Source organism: Aotus nancymaae, unplaced genomic scaffold (genome assembly GCF_030222135.1).
Source record: "Aotus nancymaae isolate 86718 unplaced genomic scaffold, 86718_ANA_hifiasm-v0.15.2.pri h1tg000016l, whole genome shotgun sequence".
Taxonomy (NCBI): Eukaryota; Metazoa; Chordata; class Mammalia; order Primates; family Aotidae; genus Aotus; species Aotus nancymaae.
Window position 1 is genome coordinate 79104459 of NW_026988428.1, and position 20985 is coordinate 79125443.

General features: G+C 35.2%; 1 protein-coding gene across 6 annotated transcripts in view; it reads right to left on the reverse strand.

Moving 5' to 3' along the window:
- Nucleotides 1-20985, reverse strand: part of EPS8 (EGFR pathway substrate 8, signaling adaptor) — a 168638-nt gene that overhangs the window by 23796 nt on the left and 123857 nt on the right. For all 6 annotated transcript variants that reach the window (XM_012447669.2, XM_064377709.1, XM_064377710.1 and 3 more), the window contains exons 11-17: nt 19860-19948; nt 19143-19217; nt 15025-15173; nt 11701-11884; nt 8047-8180; nt 2965-3073; nt 1995-2138 (exon numbers count right to left, since the gene is read on the reverse strand). In XM_012447669.2, the coding sequence (XP_012303092.2) occupies nt 1995-2138; nt 2965-3073; nt 8047-8180; nt 11701-11884; nt 15025-15173; nt 19143-19217; nt 19860-19948 (884 nt within the window). The remainder of the gene's footprint in view (nt 1-1994; nt 2139-2964; nt 3074-8046; nt 8181-11700; nt 11885-15024; nt 15174-19142; nt 19218-19859; nt 19949-20985) is intronic.

Sequence of the window (20985 nt, forward strand, 5' to 3'; positions counted from 1 at the left end):
AAACTTGTGAACTCTTAAAAAAACTTCTTGGTTCCGCCAAAGTTGACAAAAATAAAGATGAGGTTCTGTTTAAGAAAGGAGGAAAAGGTTTGACATTCTCTGAAAATACTTTCACTGCCTATGATATATATTAATAGTTTTGGTTCAATTTTAGACAGAAACAACCTTTAAAGAAAAGTCAACTTATGGCTCAAGCCAAGAATCAGAATTAAAGAAAAAGACAAGACTGAACCATAAACAGCAAAAGGTAAGAGATATTAAACTCTTTAGGAAATATCAGGTGGGAGAAAATACTTACTATAGAATTTACACTATTTGCATGTTTAAATATTTTATTTTATCAAAGTTTACTTATTCTTAGCAACCACACACACAAATAAAACATTTGGATAATGGTTTTCGACACTTAAAATATAAACTCTTGCCTTCTGCTCACATATGGGAATCAAGGATATCCTTTATGAATAGTGCTTCTCATAGCTTAGCATGAACTGCATATTAAAATTAGTTCATACAGCCCAAAGGTATGTACTCTACCATTATTTTAAATACAGGTTTCAAGCATATACTACCTCTATAGGAAAGAAAATGAAGAACTGGTATTCATGAACCAGACAGAAGCCTACATTATGTTAGGTAAACAGATATTACACTCAGAAAAGTAGAAACTAAGAAAAGAAAAAGGTATAAAAACTAAGAAAATTCACTTCAAAAACCCATGGGAAATGGAAGAGACCATACCTTGAATAACTCAAACTCCTTCTTTGGCATCAACAGCTAATGACAAATGATGAACATAAAATAAGTACATAATATACATGCACATCAGGCCAGTCAAAAAACATAATACAGCAAAAACTTCCATTGCCATCACTTTAAGTTATCGAGATAAACTATATATGAATTCTTTAGTTTGAATATTTGCTTGGTTCATGGATTCTAGTAAGGCTAAGTCCATCTGGATAAGCACAGGACTGACACCAGGCACGAATATCATGAGGAGCCATAAGTACTGAAATAAACTGTCATGGCAGCAGAAGTATGACCACAATTCCAGCTTTAGACTGGATCTGGCATAAAAATTAACTATTTCACTGCATATTCTATGCAGCTTCTATTCAAATTCATGACATAATTATGAGGTCAGATATGAACTTTTTCTTGAGACTTTGAAAATTAAAAAGAATTCTTTCTGGGGGAATTAGAAAGAAGCCACCCCTGATTCACAGGTTATACCAGAGAGTCCATCCATTCTGTCTCTGTTCACAGACCTGAATCTAGAGAGCCTGTCACAGATCTAAAATCCCTGATTTAAATGCAAGTTAATTCAGATGTTAGGGTGAATGAACTGACCAGGGTCATTTAAATTCTGAAAATGTGGCATGGGTCTCAAGAATAGAGCTTCATGGGCCTTCAATGAAGAAGAAGAGAGAGCCTGACCTATCTAATCTACATCATAAGTACATTTTAATCTTAAAATCAAGAGAGGAAAAAATATTGTAATCCAACTGAACAAGTACTCATATATTAGTGTAAAGTGAGATGAGTGCAAGTTCAAGGTTGGTCAGTGGCAGAACATCTAAGTGAGTGAAGGCAAAGGCTGATGAAGATGAACTACTGGACATCAAGCCATGATCTCAGTGCCATCCTCTTTCAAGAGGAAGCTACCGGTGGATAGGACAGTTGTGGGTTAAAAAGACAGAAATGCCATTTCTCCAAATGTCAGAAATACTATAGATTGAGGAAAAAAAGAATTCAGATAATCAGGCACCTACTGCTAAACATTTTGAACAATTTCTAGAAGTAAATCAGAAAACATATGTGTAATGTTTCCGTGTCTCTCACCATTGTCACCACCCGCCAATTACTCTAGAAAAAATATGTAACCAACTACATCTCAAAATGATCTATACACTAAGGTGTTTAAATCCTATTTGAGAGTTATCAATTTATAAATATGCACACATCACATTTTACTAAGAAATCATGCTTACCTGTATAGTATGAGTATAAGGTGGATCAGCACGCCCCAATCCAGATTCTGGAGGTCTCACAATATCCAAAATATTATTTGGCACAAATCCAGAGTCTCCACTTGCATTTCGAACTTTCCACCACTGTTTTCGATCATCAAGTATCTGTTATGTGCAAGAAAATACAGGTATAATTTCCATATAAAAGCCATTCTATGAAGGAACTTCCCTAGACTTCAACAAAGAAAATTTTTCCACTTCTGATAATTGACTCAGTGTCAATGTAGGGTTGATTGAATGATTTTCATGAATTATACTAAGAAAGACATTTATGAGTATACAGTAAGCAAGGTATCATTATGGTGAACCTACCCAAGGGCAATTTTACCTCCAAAGGATGGTCTGCATTATTTGAAGTACTTATAGAGCACTAAAATGACTCTTTTGGAAAGCTCATTGTCTCCATTTTGGTGATAGAAAAAGCACAGAAAAATGATTTCTTTTCTTACAAAATTTATTGTGACAATCCACCTTATATATTCAAGAAGATGAACTCTCAGAACCTAACAAAGAGAAGTTGGTGCTGTGGTGGACTATCCCCAATATCATTAGCTCACTGACTGCTGAGTACATTTGTGCAAGGGCATAGGATAAAAAAAAGAAAATGTTTTCTCTTATTGAACTATTATGTGCATCCACATCTGAATTGATAACTAGCCTTGACTCCAAAATGAATAAATATCAGAAGAAAAAGAGCAAGGAAGAGGCAAAGGAAGTTAAAAAATCCACCCGTTCCCTCCCCACAAAAACCAAACAAAGGAGTATTTGAAAGCTACCCCCTTAGAAGGAATATCTTTTAAACAGATGTAGGTATCTCTAATATACATCTTTAGTAATATAATACTTTTGAAGGAAAGTTTAGTTATATACCAAAAGAGTAATATAATAAAACTACTTTATTAAGAGTATAAAAAAGAAAACATTCTATTACCTCTAAAATATCATCCTTTAGAACTGAGAGTTCACTGTTGTTCCTTGCTACAAAGTCATACTTGGATTTGGCATATTTCTTGGGTTGTGTTTTGAGTGGGTCATAATTTCTATGAAAAGAAAGAAAAAAGATGATTTGTCTGCTAGCTCTTCCTAAAGAATAAAAACAGAAGTAAAACATTAAGACAAGCCAAATCCTACCAGAAAACTTTCTGAAAAATTATAGCAGTTTTATTTTATTATATTTTAAATTATGAGAAATAAAAGTGACTTAAAGTTCTTACTATTAAAATGAACAAACTATGGCCAGGGGAAAAAACAAATAATGCAAAATCACAAGGCTAGTTGGTACTCAGCCAAATCTAGAATCCAAGTCTATAAATTCTTTGTCTACTAAATACACATACTGGATGTTTGTTAATTACCATCTCCACCATGAAAGAACTAAAGATAAATGTTAGTGTTTTTCATAAAATTAAAGGAGACTGAAGATAATTTCCATAGTGGTAATTTTAGTTATATGTTGATTTCACTAATCCAAGCAATGTCTGCAATTCAGTAACCAAATATATAAATTTAAAATTTATAACTAGGCATCAGTTTTTAGAAACACTTTGCCCAGTTATCTAAATTGCAAAACAAGAGATAGGCATTAAGTATGAGATCAGTAACACTTGCAAATAAATAAGTAAATAAATAATTTAATTCACTATAAACTTTTAAAAAGTGCATGGGCCCTATTTTTTTTTAATAAAACTTTCTTTAAAAACCAAATACCTCTTCTAATCATTAAATGAGTACTAATAGATTTAACGACTTAATTAAAGATTACTTTCATATGTAGCACAATACACTTGATGCATTAAACATGTATTTTCTTCATACATTTTAATAATAAAATTACTTTAACTCTTTATTAATTTTACTCCCCAGTCTTCTCCTCCATTTATATTCCCACATTTATTTACACATTTCTACAAAGGAAATAGCAGACAAAGACTAAAGATGTTAGGTTATCCTACGCCTGTCAAGTTGCCATTCTTTTTACTGTCTACCAAGTTCTCTGGAATGTTGAGTTATACCAGGGCCTGCAGGACAGTTGTAGACATAACATATCCTGTCACCACAGGTTTTTGTTATCTCTTAGGCAATAATTCCACTGGAGGAGGGAGACAGGGACAAAGAAAAAAGATGACCTGCACAGAACACCTTATAGATAAGCATGTACAAACAACCTATTGGCTATTTTTAGTATATTAAAAAGAAGATTGGTGGCAAAGGTAAAATTATGACCAAGTAATTATTATATGTTATTAATAATAATAATTTTAAAACTGTGTTCCATATTTCCCCATCCCTATCCCTACTGGAATAGCTCTGCTTTTATTTACTTTATATATTCACATTTAATCTATTAAGATTTCATTTGGGGGATAAAAGAGATTCAACTACCCCAAACATTAAGAAAACAATAATTTCAGTGTTTTATCTTCTTCTCTTCCCTTATGTTTCTTTCTCCTATGATCTTCAAAATAATCACTATTAATAATGGAGAGTTAGGGGTCTATAACGAAGTTTTTGTTATTTTGCATGTCTCAGAAGTGTTTACCTGGCATGTACTTAGGAAGTGCTTTAGAATTTACAAATCTTTATGGCTCGCAGTTTCTTGCCCTCTATAGGTAAAGTATGGATATGACAGGAACCATAGTTACCAATCAGATAATCACAATTTGTAATTTTTCAGAGGTACCAAAGTTTCTTGGCCAGTAGCAGTGGCTCATGCCTGTAATCCCAGCACTTTGGGAGGCTGAGTAGGGCAGATCACCTGAGGTGAGGAGTTTGAGACCAGCCTGGCCAACATGGTGAAACCCCATCTCTACTAAAAATACATAATTAGCTGGGTGTGGTGGCACATGCCTGTAATCCCAGCTACTCAAGTGGCTGAGGAGGGAGAACTGCTTCAAACCAGGAGGCGGAGGTTGCAGTGGGCTGAGATAGTGCCATAGCACTCCAGCCTAGTAGGTGACAAGAGCAAAACTCTGTCTCAAAAAGAAGAAGCGGTACCAAAGTTTCTTAACAGCTATGAAATGTAACAAAATGTATGGGCTGTTTCTGATTTGGAATAATAAATATGCCACTTGATAGAGAGCAGACATAGAGACAGTAGCAATTTCAGAACTTCTCTAAAATACTAATTGCATCCGACAGTAGTAAGCTATAAAACTCAAAGGTGTGGGCTCTAAATTCAACAGTCTACCTAATGGCATAGTAATTTCACAGAACAGTGACTATACTTCATATGGCATTGTTAAGCTAAATATGTCCTGAGAAACCCTCTGTACTTCCATACTGGAGTCCTGTGGACAAATCGTAACCTAATTTAGTAGATAGACACGTTGAAAACCCAATTTAGGAGTATGTTTTTGCAACAATAGCTGAGTCTCAGCCAATCCCAGCAGCCATACTTCAAGCACTCATAGGCTGCTGACTGTTCAAACTGTGTTCAAATGAGGTAAATGCCAAGCTGTAACCAGTCCAGCTGTTTTCTGTACGTCACCTTCCTTTTTTTGTCTATACATTTGCTCTGACCATGAGGCATCCCTGGAGTCTCTCTGAATCTGCTGTGATTCTAGGGGTTGCCCAATTAATTCATGAACCTATTTTTTCCCCCTTGCTCAATTAAACTGTTAAATTTAATTTTTCTGAAGGTTTTCTTTTAACAGAATCTACTGTATTCCTGGTATATAATAGAGTTTAAGGTCAATCATAATTATTTATAAAAACCAATTTCAAACCTCTGTATATTTTATATCAGACCACAATTTTCAGAGAGTTTTTCAAAATGATGACACATTTTCTTGGTAACATAGAACATCAATGATTCACGTATTTATCAACTATCCTAGCTCCTATTAAGTCCAGCTGAGACCTGGAATCCATAAGAACAACTGAGATATAAAATCTACCTACCACTCAAGGTATTCAGAAAAGATTCTTTCTATGGTGAAATTCTGACCATTCTAAATTATTATCCCTTCATGGAATTTCCTTCACTATATTCTATTTAAATTTCTATTTATCAAAGAAACCTTATAAAATTCACCACAGCCTTCTCTGTGGTGAGGAAAAAAAATTGTTAAAAATAAACGTCCCTGACATCACCTATCCTATCCTACACTGAATTTCATGAGACAAATATTATTGAGAATTTATGTGTAAGAAAAGCATTTTTTATCCCAATGAACTGATACTTATTCCTTTTCCCAACGATAGCAAATGATTATGGTTCTCTTTTTGTTCTGACAGTCAGAAATCTGAAAGACAAATCTGAAATTCAGTAAGAGTCAACTTCTATACTTTATAAAAATCATAATCTTCCCTCTTAACTTCTTAATTTTATATTTTATTTCATTATTTAATTTTTAATAATAACACCACTTTAACTGCACATAATTTAAGTGAGCTATGTGAATCTATTTTGGGAGTTGTCAGGGTAAGATATAACTAAATCAATAAACCAAAGGTACACTTCCCTGATATTCTATAAAGATCATAAAAATCAAGGTAAACTTTTAAAAGACTTTGTGGTGAGGAGTCCAAAATAAACAGCAGAGGTGATTTCATCAGTAATACTATCTCTTATAGATATGCAGGTGAAGGACAGGGAGATAGTGATTCTAAAATCTTAGACTCTCATGCACTTATTCACTCAATCCATCAATCAAATAAATCTACACTTATTGAATGACCACAGTATGCTAGGTGTGGTCTTAAAATGGAACATGATAGAAGTTTTCTAGTGTCAATGTGTACTCGCATATGTACTCAAGTGGCCTTCTAGTTACTTAGCTATGGAAAATCACCTGAATTACTGGAGTGGTAAAACAAAAAGAAGCCTATTAATCTGAAATGATTTTTAAAATATTGACATCTAAGACAGAAAGAAAGAAAAAAGAAAATATTAAGACGAGTTCTGAATTAGTTAAGAAGAATTTCAATGGAATGTTTAAGCTTCAAAACTGATTTTCAACTGTATCTACTAAAAATTAATTCTATAATTAAAACATTCTCATATGTTGACATTTTAAAATATATTATTCATTGCTGACTTTTCTTTGTACCCAATTTAATGTCACTGGTGCCCTTGGAGTTACACCTGTGTAATTTCTACAGCAATTACTTAAGCATTACCTGTCAGCATTCCTGACAAAGAAGAAAAATTTTAAATCCCGCTTTCTTTAGAATATATTAAGAAAAGAGTATACAGAAAAGAAATAAAGGGCATATAGCTCTTGTGGTAAGAGAGGCTTTGAGACAGGAAAAGGTACTAGGCTGAGTTCTCTACCCTAGTTCATTGAATGACCCTCCTCCTATACCCATGTTACCAAGATTTTATGTCCTTTTCTTTCTCTTTTCTACATGGTTTGGCTCTATGTAGATCTCACTTACTAAAAACAAGATTGGAAAAAAAAAACGAACCTACTCTAGTTCCTTTATTTCTTCTCATCCCAATTCTCCATCTCTGCCTATATTTTTTTAAGAGTGAAAATACAGAAAAATAAATGAAAGGTAAAACTGCAAACTCAAGATAAAATATAATAAGATGAGATGGCAAGAATGACAAATAAGGCATTGACTCTGTTTAAATATTTAGTTTCTATTCAGTTTAAATATATCTATCTAACAGAAAGTTTGTCTTTATTGAGTGAAGATAAAGATGGAAACTGTTTCCTTTAAAAGCTACAGAGCTGGAAGGATCCTCAGAGACCATCTAGTACAAACTAATGGAGGGTTTCAAGGCAATTCTTTCTTTTTAATGTACATATTTTCTCAAAAGTATCTTGTAAAAAAAATGAAAAGTCATCCAAAGGCATTTGCACTAAATGAGACTTACAGACTGGAGGTCCAGACACATTTTGTTGATCAAAACCAGTTATCTTAAGAAACAACTGAAACTTTATCAACTAATTAACAGATGGAAAGTTTAAAGAAGTAGTAGACAATCCAGACACTATCACCTCTGTTAGCACTAGATCAGAGACAGTTATCCACAGCTCTCCAAAAGGTGCCCATTAAATGTTACCTATCTATATGGCGATTAGAGGTTGGCTTAAAAGCAACGGCAGCTTCCCCTTGGTCTAGATGGGACCCTCTTGTGTAAGTGTTGCTACTGAATGCATAGCCATCGGCTGGATGATACTCTGATACACTGGAATGCTGAAAGACAAAGTAGGGCAGATTAAAGAATCACCAAATACTATTTGAATCAGCACTCAGGTCAGTCAATAAGATCTCTCCACTATATTGTGATCAGTTTTCATTTTCAAGTGACTGATCATTATGTTTAACAGATTATGAAATGGGAGTGATACATTTTTGTCAAAGACTTACTTATAATAAGAAAAGTCATTAGTGCAAAGGGTAATCTTGCTCTCTCTGTTCAAGAAACTTTCACCATTCTAGCAAAGTAAATACCGTCACATGAAAATCAACTGAACTCTATGGATTAAAATTATACTAAATTCTCATTTTTCTCAATTTTAAAATTATACACAGAACATTATATTATTTTCAATTTTTTTTAAAAAATGGCAGCACTATTATCATATTTGCTGTTAAGGGAAACACAGAAAGGCACAACTAAACTGATCTTGATAGTCAAGAGCCCAGGATAAGAGAATGCTAGAGTCATTTCTTTTTTGCAGTTAGGATAATTCAGACAGGAAACTACTGGGAGCTACCAAGTGTGACAGCTGAGGTTCATAGGTCCCACTGAGGACCATGGTTTTAAAGCTATAGAGCAGTAGTTCCCAACTGTTTAGGCAGCGAACTTTCAGAGAAGGCAATTTTTCCATGGACCCCAGGGCCAGGTGTGATGAAGATGGTTTCAGGATGAAACTGTTCCTCCTTAGATCATCAGGCACTAGATTATCATAAAGAGAACCCTTGCATTCTCATAGAGTTCTTGCTCCTATGAGAATCTAAAACCTCAGCTTATCTGACAGGAAGTGGAGCTCAGGTGATAATGCTCCCAGGCCTGCCACTCACCTCCTGCGCCACGCACTGGTACTGGTCCATGGCCAGGGGCTGGGGACCCCTGCTATAAAGAATACATGCTCAGATTGAAAGAAAACAAACAAACAAACAGAAACTCCCCAAAGCCTTTACATTGTTTCTTTAGATAAAAATTAAGTATGGAAGAAGCATGACAGACACTGAAGCACTGGAATTCCTCGGATATTTTGATTATGGATTTTGTATATTTGTTTACAGATTCATTCAGACACAATAGTTGAAACTAAAAATGTTTCAGAAAAGTCTTGGACATATAGTTACCATAGTTATTTCTAATGACAAAGCGAGCAGGAGGAGGGCTGAGTTTATCCATGGATAGAGCAGGTGATGTTTATATATACACAATCAGGATACTGCACTTAATACACAAATACAAATAAACAAGTTTCAGCATTTAATTAAAAAAAGTCTGAGCTCAATTAATTCAGTTTATCACTTCCCTGGGAAAGAGTAGTGGCACATTAGATTAATCTTTAATTAAAGGCTGTTCTAAAGAGGGCAGTGCAAGGAACTGTTAGAAGCACCCACACCTTTTGCCCAGCTCTGAATATAACAGTGAGGTCAGCAGTATGAAATCACTGGGTCCTCAGAGTGACTGGGAATACTGAAAGGGAGAAGAGAAACATGACAAATGACTAACTGTGATGACTACCATGAGTTCAGGGGAAGTAAAGAAGCTGAGTACTGCCACCCATATTTGTCACTCCATGTCACCTATGACTTTCAATCCTAAACAAAAATCACCAGATCCTGAATTACCCAAGTCTTGTTGTAAATGCTTTTATTATAGTAGCAATAAAGTATAATAAAATCTCTCTTCTAGGGGTGATTACATTTTTATGCATTTTAAGTCACCATTACTTGGCCTCTTTTCCAGCAAAATCTCAAGGCATAAAATTCCCTGGAACTGCTGGCATGTGTTTTTCATTTTTTAAAACCTCTGATTAACTACTTCGGCCATCAAATGAAATATAGTTTACAACAGGAAAACGATAACTCATTACAAGTAAGGATTCTCAATAATTCCTCTTTTAAAATTACTTATTCAGTGAAAGTAGACAAACTTATATCCTGGGAGCCCAGAACACATTACTCTCTTCTTAAATACACAAATTGAGAAAGAAATCACAAAAGTGAATTTCTGAGGCATGCATTATAAAGTGAGTATATTTTCTTATTTAAGATATGAAGGCTATAAGCTGGAAATTTTTATGATGTGAAAACAGTCAGCTGTAACTATAGCAACAGCAAGTGTATCATAATTTCATGTTTGATTATATTTTCTTTCCTCCAGAAAAATTCCCTTTAAATGGAAAGAAAATTCACAGTGATGAGGCCTGAACTATGAAATACGGGCAGGGACATATGCTTGCCAACTGAGCAGTGAGGTCATCTTAATTATTCATTTAGAGGGAAGGGCAAGCATGGAATCCACCTCTTCCCTGATGATACAGCCAGGGGGAAGAAAACAATTACATTAGAAAAAAATAATTTCAAAGTAATACGTTTGCTTTATTTTTAAAGTTTCAGGAATTGAACCAAACTTCTATAATAATATTGTTATTGTTTAAAGAATAGTCCACAAAGGAAAAATTTTTTTAATTTAATTTAGATAAATGTTTCGCCTTAAAAGTGGTCACAGGATATAATACACCGTGGTTTGCTAATTCATTCTCTCATATCATGTTTGCCACATTATAAATACCTATGATAGCCTGAGAAAATTAATCTAAGGAATTTAATAAAAGAAAATAATAGGATTTCAGGAAGCTCTAGTCATCATTTACCGTTTCTTCTTCAGATTAGACCTCATTCACCTAATTCTTCAGGTTCTGATCGTCCTATTTGTGTTTGGTCTAGCTTGAATCAATGTTCACTGTTCTTTTCCAACAAACAAGAAGAGTCACAGAAACGTCATTTTTAAGGAATGCGACAAGACAGCATACTCAATTTCATTTTCTCAACTTGATTCCCAAATAGGTTATACTCTAAATCTTACTAAAATACTTAAAAGATAAAATGAGTGTTACAATCTCCTCAAGGTGTATAGTTTTATAAATGATCCTTTGAGCTTGAGGACTAGAGTACAGAAAAACTTTGGTCATCTAGCAAGGCTGATAGGACTCCAGAGGTTTAGAACCAGGCAAAAGGAAAGAAAGAAACAAACAGAAGAGAAGAGAGGCAAAGCAACATGAAGAAAAGACGGACAGAAATTAAGTAACTGGAGGCATTCAGAAAACAGCTGTTTGGGACAGGTTAGAGGATCTACGTTCAGGGAACTATCTTGAAGGCCTGATAATGGGCGAGGAAAATAGAAAGAAATAAGCCAAACGGCAGTAGCACAAGAGAAAGTCATCCTAAAAAAGCTTACTTAGGATCACCAGAGCCAGGAGAAAAGTGGCAATAAGGGGAGGGGTGAGGGCTGACAGGCTATAGGAGAGCAATTTGGGTTGGGGTTGGGCTTCAAGGAGGAGGAACAGAGCAACTATCACAAAATGACAGATGCAAGAGAGAGAGGTAATTCCAGAGAGGGTAACATTCAGACTTTGATTCTAGAACAATTTTCAGATAAATAAAATGAGAACTTGCAATGAGAATTACAAGAGAATACGCAGATAATTACACTGTCTGCAAAGGATAATGTTTAAAAAAAAAATTTTACCTCTGTGGATAATCTTTTTATTTCCTGTTTGCGCTGATGTTCTGCTACATTTGCCACAGATTCTGCTAGTTGATAAAGATCTTGTTCCATTGGTGCTCCCATAAAGTTCAGCATGGGGGGCTCCCAGCCATTGCGGAACCGTGGAACATACGGTGGAATAAACTGTTCCTTTGGCCACTCTGCTCTGTAGGAGGGCATTAAGGCATATAAACAATAACATCTAGGAATGTGCTCATGCTCACAGTTATCTTCAGTAAGGCTAGACACACACACACACACACACACACACACAAACAACAAACAACAAAAACAGCACATATCTAATCTGTCTTCCATCCACCCAAAAAGAAAAAGCAAACATGTTTATACCAGTATTTCATACCAATAAAATGAAAGAAAGATTGAATTCTGTTGCATGATCTGTTTTCACAACGTTGCCTCAATTCTCCATTAAACTCAACTTTTTAACATGGGTATAGGTTTTTAAAAATTTGTGTAAGAAAGGAGCGTGGAGCTAGGAGTGTGATAAGTATTTAGAGCACAAACTTCTCTAACATTTAAAGTAGTTTCAGATTCCCAACTTTCCCTTCATTCCCCTCCCATCATTATTGAAACCTCCTGGTATTAGATATATCTTTCAAAAGAGAAACAGCCTAGCATGTTCTTAAGGTTTATGCTTTTTAAATTTATGAAGTCCCTAAAATGAAACAGATGGTCAATTAAATGTATCAGCTCTGTTTTAATCGGTAAAGCCAACTAATCTGTAATCACAATCACATCAGTTCATCATTTAATGACACCGAGTGAGACTAATTTCTATAAGATCCTAATCACTCATGAACCACAAAAATAACTAAGACAAAAATGAGGGCTTCATTTTTGCTAGAATATGTTGCTTCATCTTTCATATTTAATTCTTCATGTTATATTTCTACTATGATGAAATCAGTCATTTTATTCAGATTGTTATAGACTTTCATGATTCTTTTTATCTTTACGCATTTTTAAATGTCAGTACATTCATTTCCTAGTAGTCTTACCAATCAGGATCTAAATGACCCTTTCCACGTGTTAATGGCTAACAATATTTCATTTTGATATAGTTTTTTTAATGGCAATTTTCTTATTTTAATATAGAACCCTAAACAAAGAAATTAAGGAGCCTGAGCTATATTTGTAATGTGAGACCTGATGCATTTAATGAGCTTCATGAAATTAAAGGATGCCACGTAGGCTTATCATAAAATCATAACCTATATAAATCTAATAGATTTAAGTAATCTATTTATAATGGAATATTATTCAGCCATAAAAAGGAAAGAAATCTTCTCATGTGAAGCAACATGGGTGGAACTGGAGGTCATTCTGTTAAGGGAAATAAGCTCACTCATATGTGGAAGCTAAAAAAGTGAATTTCATGAAGTTAGAGTAGCCTGGCAGTTACTAGTGGCTGACAAGGATGAGGCAGGGTTGTGGGGAGATGAAGAGAAGTTGATTAATGGATACAAACATACATTGAATAGGAGAAATAAGATCCAGTGTTAGATAGATCAGCAGGGTAACTAGAGTTAACATCAATCTAGTGTACACTTCAAAATAGCTAGAAGAGAAAAATTGAAATGTTTCTAGCATAAAGATAAATATTTAAGATATTTAAGGTGATGGATATCCTAATTGCCCTTATTTCATCTTTATACAGTGTATGAATATATCAAACTATCATACGTATCCTGAAAATATGTACAACTATAAATAATGCATCAATTACAAATTTTAAAAATAAAAGATCTATTTAACCAATTTTTAAACAGTATGAGGAAAGTATTATACAGCATATACTACGCTATATTAATACATAATATATGTAAATTTAAATATTTTCAATATAAAAGCAACAACTGCAATGCTTTCAAATAAATTTCTGCTTAACTGTATTCCAACAGAAGCAACTGTCAAAGTCCAAAAAATAAGTAGAATAGTTTGTATATGTTTTGATAGGAGAAAAAAAAGGAGAAAAAAAATTATGAATTCGCCCATGACTCTTAGGCTAACCCATTCAAAAGCATTAGGAAGACAAATGTCTAAGTGGCCATACTAAATGATTTATTCTAAGTGGTGAAATAAATTAAAAGATTAAGATAACTGAGCAAAGCAAAAATTATTTATTTATAATTATGAAATTAGAATTATTTTCTTACCTTGCCTTGCTCAGCAAGCATTAGTACTGCAATTGTTAATGATTTATCTTCCATAATCACTTTCTTGACAAGTGCACAATTCTTAAAATTACCCACTCTTCCTTTTCAGTCCCACTGTGACTCTCTGGTCCTGAAGAATACTGATTTATAAAGGAGGCTCTACTATAATATTAACATCTCAAAAGGCCTCTACCTCCAGTTACATTTGTCCTTGTCCTTGCTAACTTCAAATACCAGACTGATCTTTCTAAAACATAGATGTAATTATGTCACACTCGTAGTCACAAAGATATTGGTTCTCCACGGCCTATAGAACCATGCTCCAGCTCCTTAGCATGGCACTGAAAGCCTGCATAATCCTGCCCTGCTCATCTCTATATGTTCATTTTAATACCATCCTCCTCCCACCCTTCCACACTTATCTGCCACCCGAAGTCCATATTCCAGAGAAACACATCTTCATCCTCTCTTCTCTTGACTACGTCATGCCTTCAGTTCTGCTTCTCTCTTTACTGGACAGGCCCTTGCCCTGCTATGTAACTGTGGAAATTCTACTCATCCTGCTGAAATGTAGTTTAGCAAACTAATGATGAACACTGACTCCAGAGCTACATGGCATGAGTTCACATCCCTGCTCTGTCACTTACAAATTGTGTGACTTTGGGAAAATTAACTTATCCTATCTGTGCCTCACTTTCCTCATCTGCAAAATAGGGATAATAACAATAGTTATGTAAAGTACATGGACTAGCAAGCACTGTGCATGTGTGTGTGTGTATGTATGTATGTGTGTGAACTCTATGTGTACCTGTTGATTTTAAATGCCAGCTCTTATTTGAAAGCTAACTATCCTCCTATCTAAATCTTCTTCCTGATGGCTCTCCCTTGCCAACCAACAGCATTTTGTTTATGACTCACTCCTAAGGTATATCATTCCTTATACTGCATACACTTCTATCTCCTCCACTAGACTTGTAGCTTTTAAGGGTTTAGGCTTTTTCATCCTATGACACTTAGTCCTTTGTACATAGAAGGTTAAATAAATGTCTTATTAGATCAACGTAATAAACAAAGAATGGTACTTAAGGCATTATAGGTAGTAAATGCTAAACTCATCTATGCTTACCTGGCTTTCATCCAACTTCCTCCCAATGACATCCACAGCTGCCGTTCATCACCACTGACAGTATAATTTAAGAAATCAATTGTGTCCTTAGTCAATAGGGGACTAAGTACTGAACTGGCTAATTCAGGACCTCCTGTTGCCTGCACCACCTAAAATAATAAACCATTTTTTTAGCAAGAAGATGACAATTACTTGTGTGTGTTCAAAGTGTGTAGACAAAAACCCATGCCAAAAACAAGCACTATTTTATAACAGTCAAATTAAATTTTGATGCTGTGCAATGTGCTACCTATTGAAAAACAGCTTGTCAAATCAAACTTGCCCAGCCCAGCAGTGCTTTAAAATCTAAAATCAAAGTTAACAATTTAACAACTTTCATAGCATCTGCCTATGGGCTGCATATGACTGTACTTTCTCTGGAAGATACTAAAGGCTATGCAGAGAATTCTAAATCAGGTGATTTTACTATCCCTGTTTTGTTGTTGTTATTGTTTTAAATATGTGTATCTCTTCTGGCAAATTTGTTATGCCAAACTTGAAAAATGTAGTTCCCAAAATGAATATTACCAAGAGAAACAATATTATCAAGAGTTAACAGCCTATGGCTGTGCATATGCAGACATACAAAAATAAAAGGATCCAAGGAGGAAGGTGAAACAGGAATGAGACTGATACTCTGAACCTATGGTACCTTTTCCCGGAATTATTTTTAGAAAATTTCCCTGATTTAATATGGATAATTTAATGACAGCAGAAACAAACAGGTGCAATTCTCTGATAAGCAAAATGAGGATACGTAAATGTCCAAAAACTACTCTAAATTTACTTCTTATGAGCTATTTTCTGGCTAAAAAATGGTAGTTAACTCCTAGAGCAGAAACCAGAGTCCCTTTATAAAATCTTACCTTCTCAGAGATGTGGTACAAGAAGAAAGATTTTTTGAATGGCTCCAATCATCCAGGTGTTCTGATCATGCTATGCTGTTCTAGGCCTCTGTATATTTGCACATGCTATTCCCATTCCCCAGAAGGCCCATCCCCCATCATTCAGAATTCTACTCATGTCCCAACTCTTGTGGAAGCCTGTCTTAACCCCAAAGTGTACCTCTGATGCACCATCCGCACCCTGCGTTCTCTAAACAATTTATACATATTAGTAACACATTACACTATTACACTGTAATATATGCATATTAGCAACACATTACACTTTTTTTTTTTTTTTTAAGAGATGGAGTCTCAGCCTGTCACCCAGGCTGGAGTACAGTAGTGTAATCTCAGCCTGTCACCCAGGCTGGAGTACAGTGGCGTGATCTCAGCCTGTCGCCCAGGCTGGAGTACAGTGGAGTGATCTCAGATCACTGCGTGATCTCAGCTCTGCCTCCTGGGTTCAAGCAATTCTCCTGCCTCAGCCTCAGCAGTAGATGAGACTACAGGCACACACTGCCACGCCTGGCTAATTTCTTTTGTATTTTAGTAGGGATGGGGTTTCACTGTGCTTCCCAGGCTAGTCTCGAACTCCTGAGCTAAGGTAATCTGCTCACCTTGGATATAATATTATGTATTATATTAATACATAATAATATATGTAAAATTTAAATTTACATATATTATTATGTATTAATATAATACACTTCCAACCCCAAATGCATTTCTAATAAATATGTAGCAATAAGAGGGAAATTTAAAACAGTTAAAAAAATAAGTAGAGGAATATAAAAATCTCTGATTTAACAAAAGAGGAAATAAAATGAAACAGACTGTAAATAAAAGGTTATGAGCCATGGATCCCTCTCAAGAACGTGCGTAGGCATATGTGCTGTGGCTATGCTCCTGTGCCCATGTCCATGATGAGGGAAGAGGAGAGCAGCTCACAGATGTAAAGCCACTACACCATGCTTGGGCAGTAGCAGGCCCTAAATAGATGTTTCTCTTCATCTCCCTTGTCCAAGTAAAATGTCTGGGGCCCTGTAGGGAGAACATTAAATGGACCAGCAAAATATTATGAATGGAGAGAACATTAATAAGGAGCAATTTTTGAGAAAAGCAGAGATACCAAACATTGGCAAGTAAACCAACGTTTTCAGGTACACAACCCGATCACAAAGACCAATTTGTGTATGTCAGGGAAACCATCCTCATTATGTTATAGCTCTACTCTGTGTAATAACTAGATATCTACATATTATCTCTGGAAGTGTGTAAAAGAAGTAAGAGGAGGCAGCAAAAACTGCTTTATAAATAATACTTCTTAATACTCAAATTAAGATAGCATCAAAGATGTTAATGAATAAGAAATACAAATTTTGTTAATGAGCTACTATCAAATTCTTTGCATATATATGTCCTTAGTCTTCATCTAATTTTTTAAAAAAGCATTTATATAGCAAGAATTATTCAGAAATAATTAGGCAAGTAGAATCTGATGCTCCATATATAGCAACAACATATGGAAGCATTCATAAATTATTGATGCACTCTTGCACTTTCATCTTCTAATCCCTTAGTGCTTAGCTTCTGACATTCATGTTGATCATGTTACTTACTTTTCTATGTTGGAAGCAACACTCATTTCAAATCCTACTTCAAGTCTTGTCTACTTATCCCTGGAGAAAGAAGGATGAGACTTATCCTCCCTTACTGCCTCTTGTCAATCTTCTTGGCTCGTTCTTCCTATTCTCCTAACATTGAATGCCCAAAGTTCAACCAGTCCTTGGCTTGATTTCTCCACTGAACTCCAAATTCATATATCCAACTATCAATTCAAGTTTCCCCATCTGGGTACAACTCACTTCTGATATATCTGAAACTGAATTCTTCACCATCCTCCAAAAACCTGCTCTACTCAGTCTTCCCCATCTTAGTTAATCATCACTCCATTCTGTCAGGCTTAGGCCAAAAATCTGGGAGAGATCCTTGGCTTTTGCACAGTATATCCAATCTAGCAGCAAATTTATAACCAGATCAGACTTCTCACCACCTTCAATGCTACCAGGTCCAAGCATCATAATCTCCCAGCTGGATTATTTTAATAACGACCATAGCTGCTGCTTCCCCAAAATTTCAACATTATAGCCAGGGCAATCCTTTCCCACTGAAAACTCTCCAATTGTCAAAGGTCTCCCAATCCCTTATAAGGACCAACAAAATGTATCTTCCTGCTGCCCTCCTGATAACATCTCCTAATCTTTTCTTCTCTCATTCTGTTGAAGTCATAGTATCTACCTATTCCAAGAACATGCTTTGCATGTTACTACCTTAGAACATTTACACATTATTCTCTGTCTGGAATTCTCTTCTTGCAAAGATCCTCATGACCCATTCCTTACTTCTTTTACTCCAATGACATCTCAGTGAGGCTTCTTTTAACCAACCCTACTCAAAAAGTGTAACACTCCATTTCCCACACACATACACACAGGCATCCATCCCCAGGGGGAACTCCCAGTTCTCTTCTACTCTATTTTTCTGCATAGCAACTTATTTTTAGACAATTGTATTACTTACACATTTATTTAGGTTATTGGCTGGCCCTCTATGCTACAATTTAAGTTCTAATAGGGTAAGAATTTTTGTCTGTGTGTTCCTGATGAACTACTATAAAGCCAAGCACTTAGGAGGCTCTCAGTTTGTATTTGTAGAATAAGTGCACAAATGAATAAACAAGTCAGAAACAGTTCAGGAGATGAAGGAACACCTCAATTAAAAAAAAGAAACATGGGTCCCTGAATGACTTCACGGAGCAAACCATCCATCAAGAACTAGACTCCTCATGATTATTTTGTGAGAATAAGAGAAACATCTACATTATTCAAGGCATTGGATATTATATACTAGTATACATTGAAACACTGGTATCCAATAAATCTTTATGTCTTTTCATATCCCTAGCTCTGTCAGAGATACTAGTTTCCTCAAATATAAAATAAGGTGTTTAAACAAGATGGTTTATAAGGTTCTTTAAATTCTCAAATTTTACATTCTTGATGTTTACACAACTGGCAAAGAAATAGCACCCAAGCAAGGTAATGAAGCAAAGCAGTCTGGATAATCCAGACTGACACTTTGGGTTTAAAAATATACTAAGAACAATTCTTTCTTAAACTAATAAAATCTCACCATATTTAATGGAGTAAACAAAAAGTGAACCAAATCTGCAGCACTGGGATTCTGAATATGAGACTTCAATTTGGCCTGCAACATTAAGAAAACAGAAAATAGATTACTATGGAGCAAAAGACAGACACTGAGAAACGTCCAACATAGACTCAGAGGGGGTGGTCTTTTTTTTTTTTTGAGACAGAGTCTCACTCTGTTGCCAGGCTGGAGTGCAGTGGCGTGATCTCACTACAACCTTCGCCTCCCAGGTTCAAGCGATTCTCCTGCCTCAGCCTCCTGAGTAGCTGGGATTGCAGGCATGCATCACCATGCCCAGCTAATTTTTGTATTTTTAGTAGAGATGGGGTTTCACCACATTGGCCAGACTGGTCTTGAACTCCTGACCTCATGATCTGCCCACCTCAGCCTCCCAAAGTGCTGGGATTACAGGTGTAAGCCACCGCACCTGGCAGTGGGGTAGTCTTTACCACCAGTTTCACTTTTAATATATTCGTTAGCATGGATAGAGTGAGACTAGAAGTCATTGTTTTTCATCAAGTTTCTTAGATATATATGTTTTTAAATTTGCTGTTTTTAATTAAAGACAAATCAAAACATACATACCCTCCAAAAATCTATAAAAACCATTTTATTTCTTAATTTGATCAGAAACATCCTGACTAGACTTTAATTCTTTCATTTATTTCTTCTAATTCTACATACATAAATTTCACTTACCAGAAGGTTAAATCCATGTTTAAATTTTTGGAAACAGTCAAGAAATTCATCAGGAGGTGGAGGTTTCGCCCGCAGCGTTAAAACACCCTCTAATGAAATAAGTGAGAGGAGGAGGAGATCAGAGCAAAATCCAAGAAAATTTATTAAATGGAAAAACAAAAACCACATTTAAGTCTGTAAAGTTTAATGATCTCATCAGACATGCTACCTAGTTACTGTGCTACATCTCATAGTCTGACTGTAACTACTGAGAAGACACAAAGTTTGAAATGGATTGCTCTATCCTTAGGTACTACAAATTACTCATTTCATTCCATAAACATACATTATAGCCTTTCTTTGTGGCAGGCATTGTGCTTATCATTGTGAAGAGTATAAAAGTGAGAAAGAAATAAGCCCTGCTCTTAAGGGACTTAAAATCTAATAAAATACATGAACCAGATAAATAACAAGAGATGTACCAATGGTTATGAGACAAGAATTACCTGGTTGGGTGATAAGAAAATGTATACTTAAAAGATAGATGAAGAGAGTAGGTTATAAGGTGGGATTTGAAAAGTTTGGTCCAGGGCAATGTGGTGGGAAAAACATCATGTTTGGATAAAAACAACATAAGCAAAAACAAGGAAAAAGTAAACTGCCTGCACATGAAACAACAAACATAAAATCAGAGAAACATGAGAATGGAAGTGTAGATCAAGGTTAGATTGTGGATAACCTTGATTTCCAGTGTGAAGAGTTGTACTTACATCAATAGAACATGTAACTATCATGCTTTACAGCAGAAGAATGAAGTGACTGACAGCTTTAAAAGACTGTTTTCACAGCATGAAAAAGTAGAGGCTTGAAGACTGCTTAGAAAGCTGGGTTTAAAAAATGATAGTAATGTGAACTGGATGCCAGTTATGAAAATGAAAAGGGAAATAAGTGGATACAGAAGATGTTGAGAAAATAAAATTGATGTTGGCTACAAGCTAGAGAAGGAAGTCATAGAACAATCTGCAGTTTTGAATCTGGGTGATCAAGAGGATAGTATACCTTTCATAGACAATTTCAAAAGGAATAAGTGGTTTAAGATACTGGGAAGCAATAGTACTTAATTTTGGAATCTGTGGAGAGGAAGCAC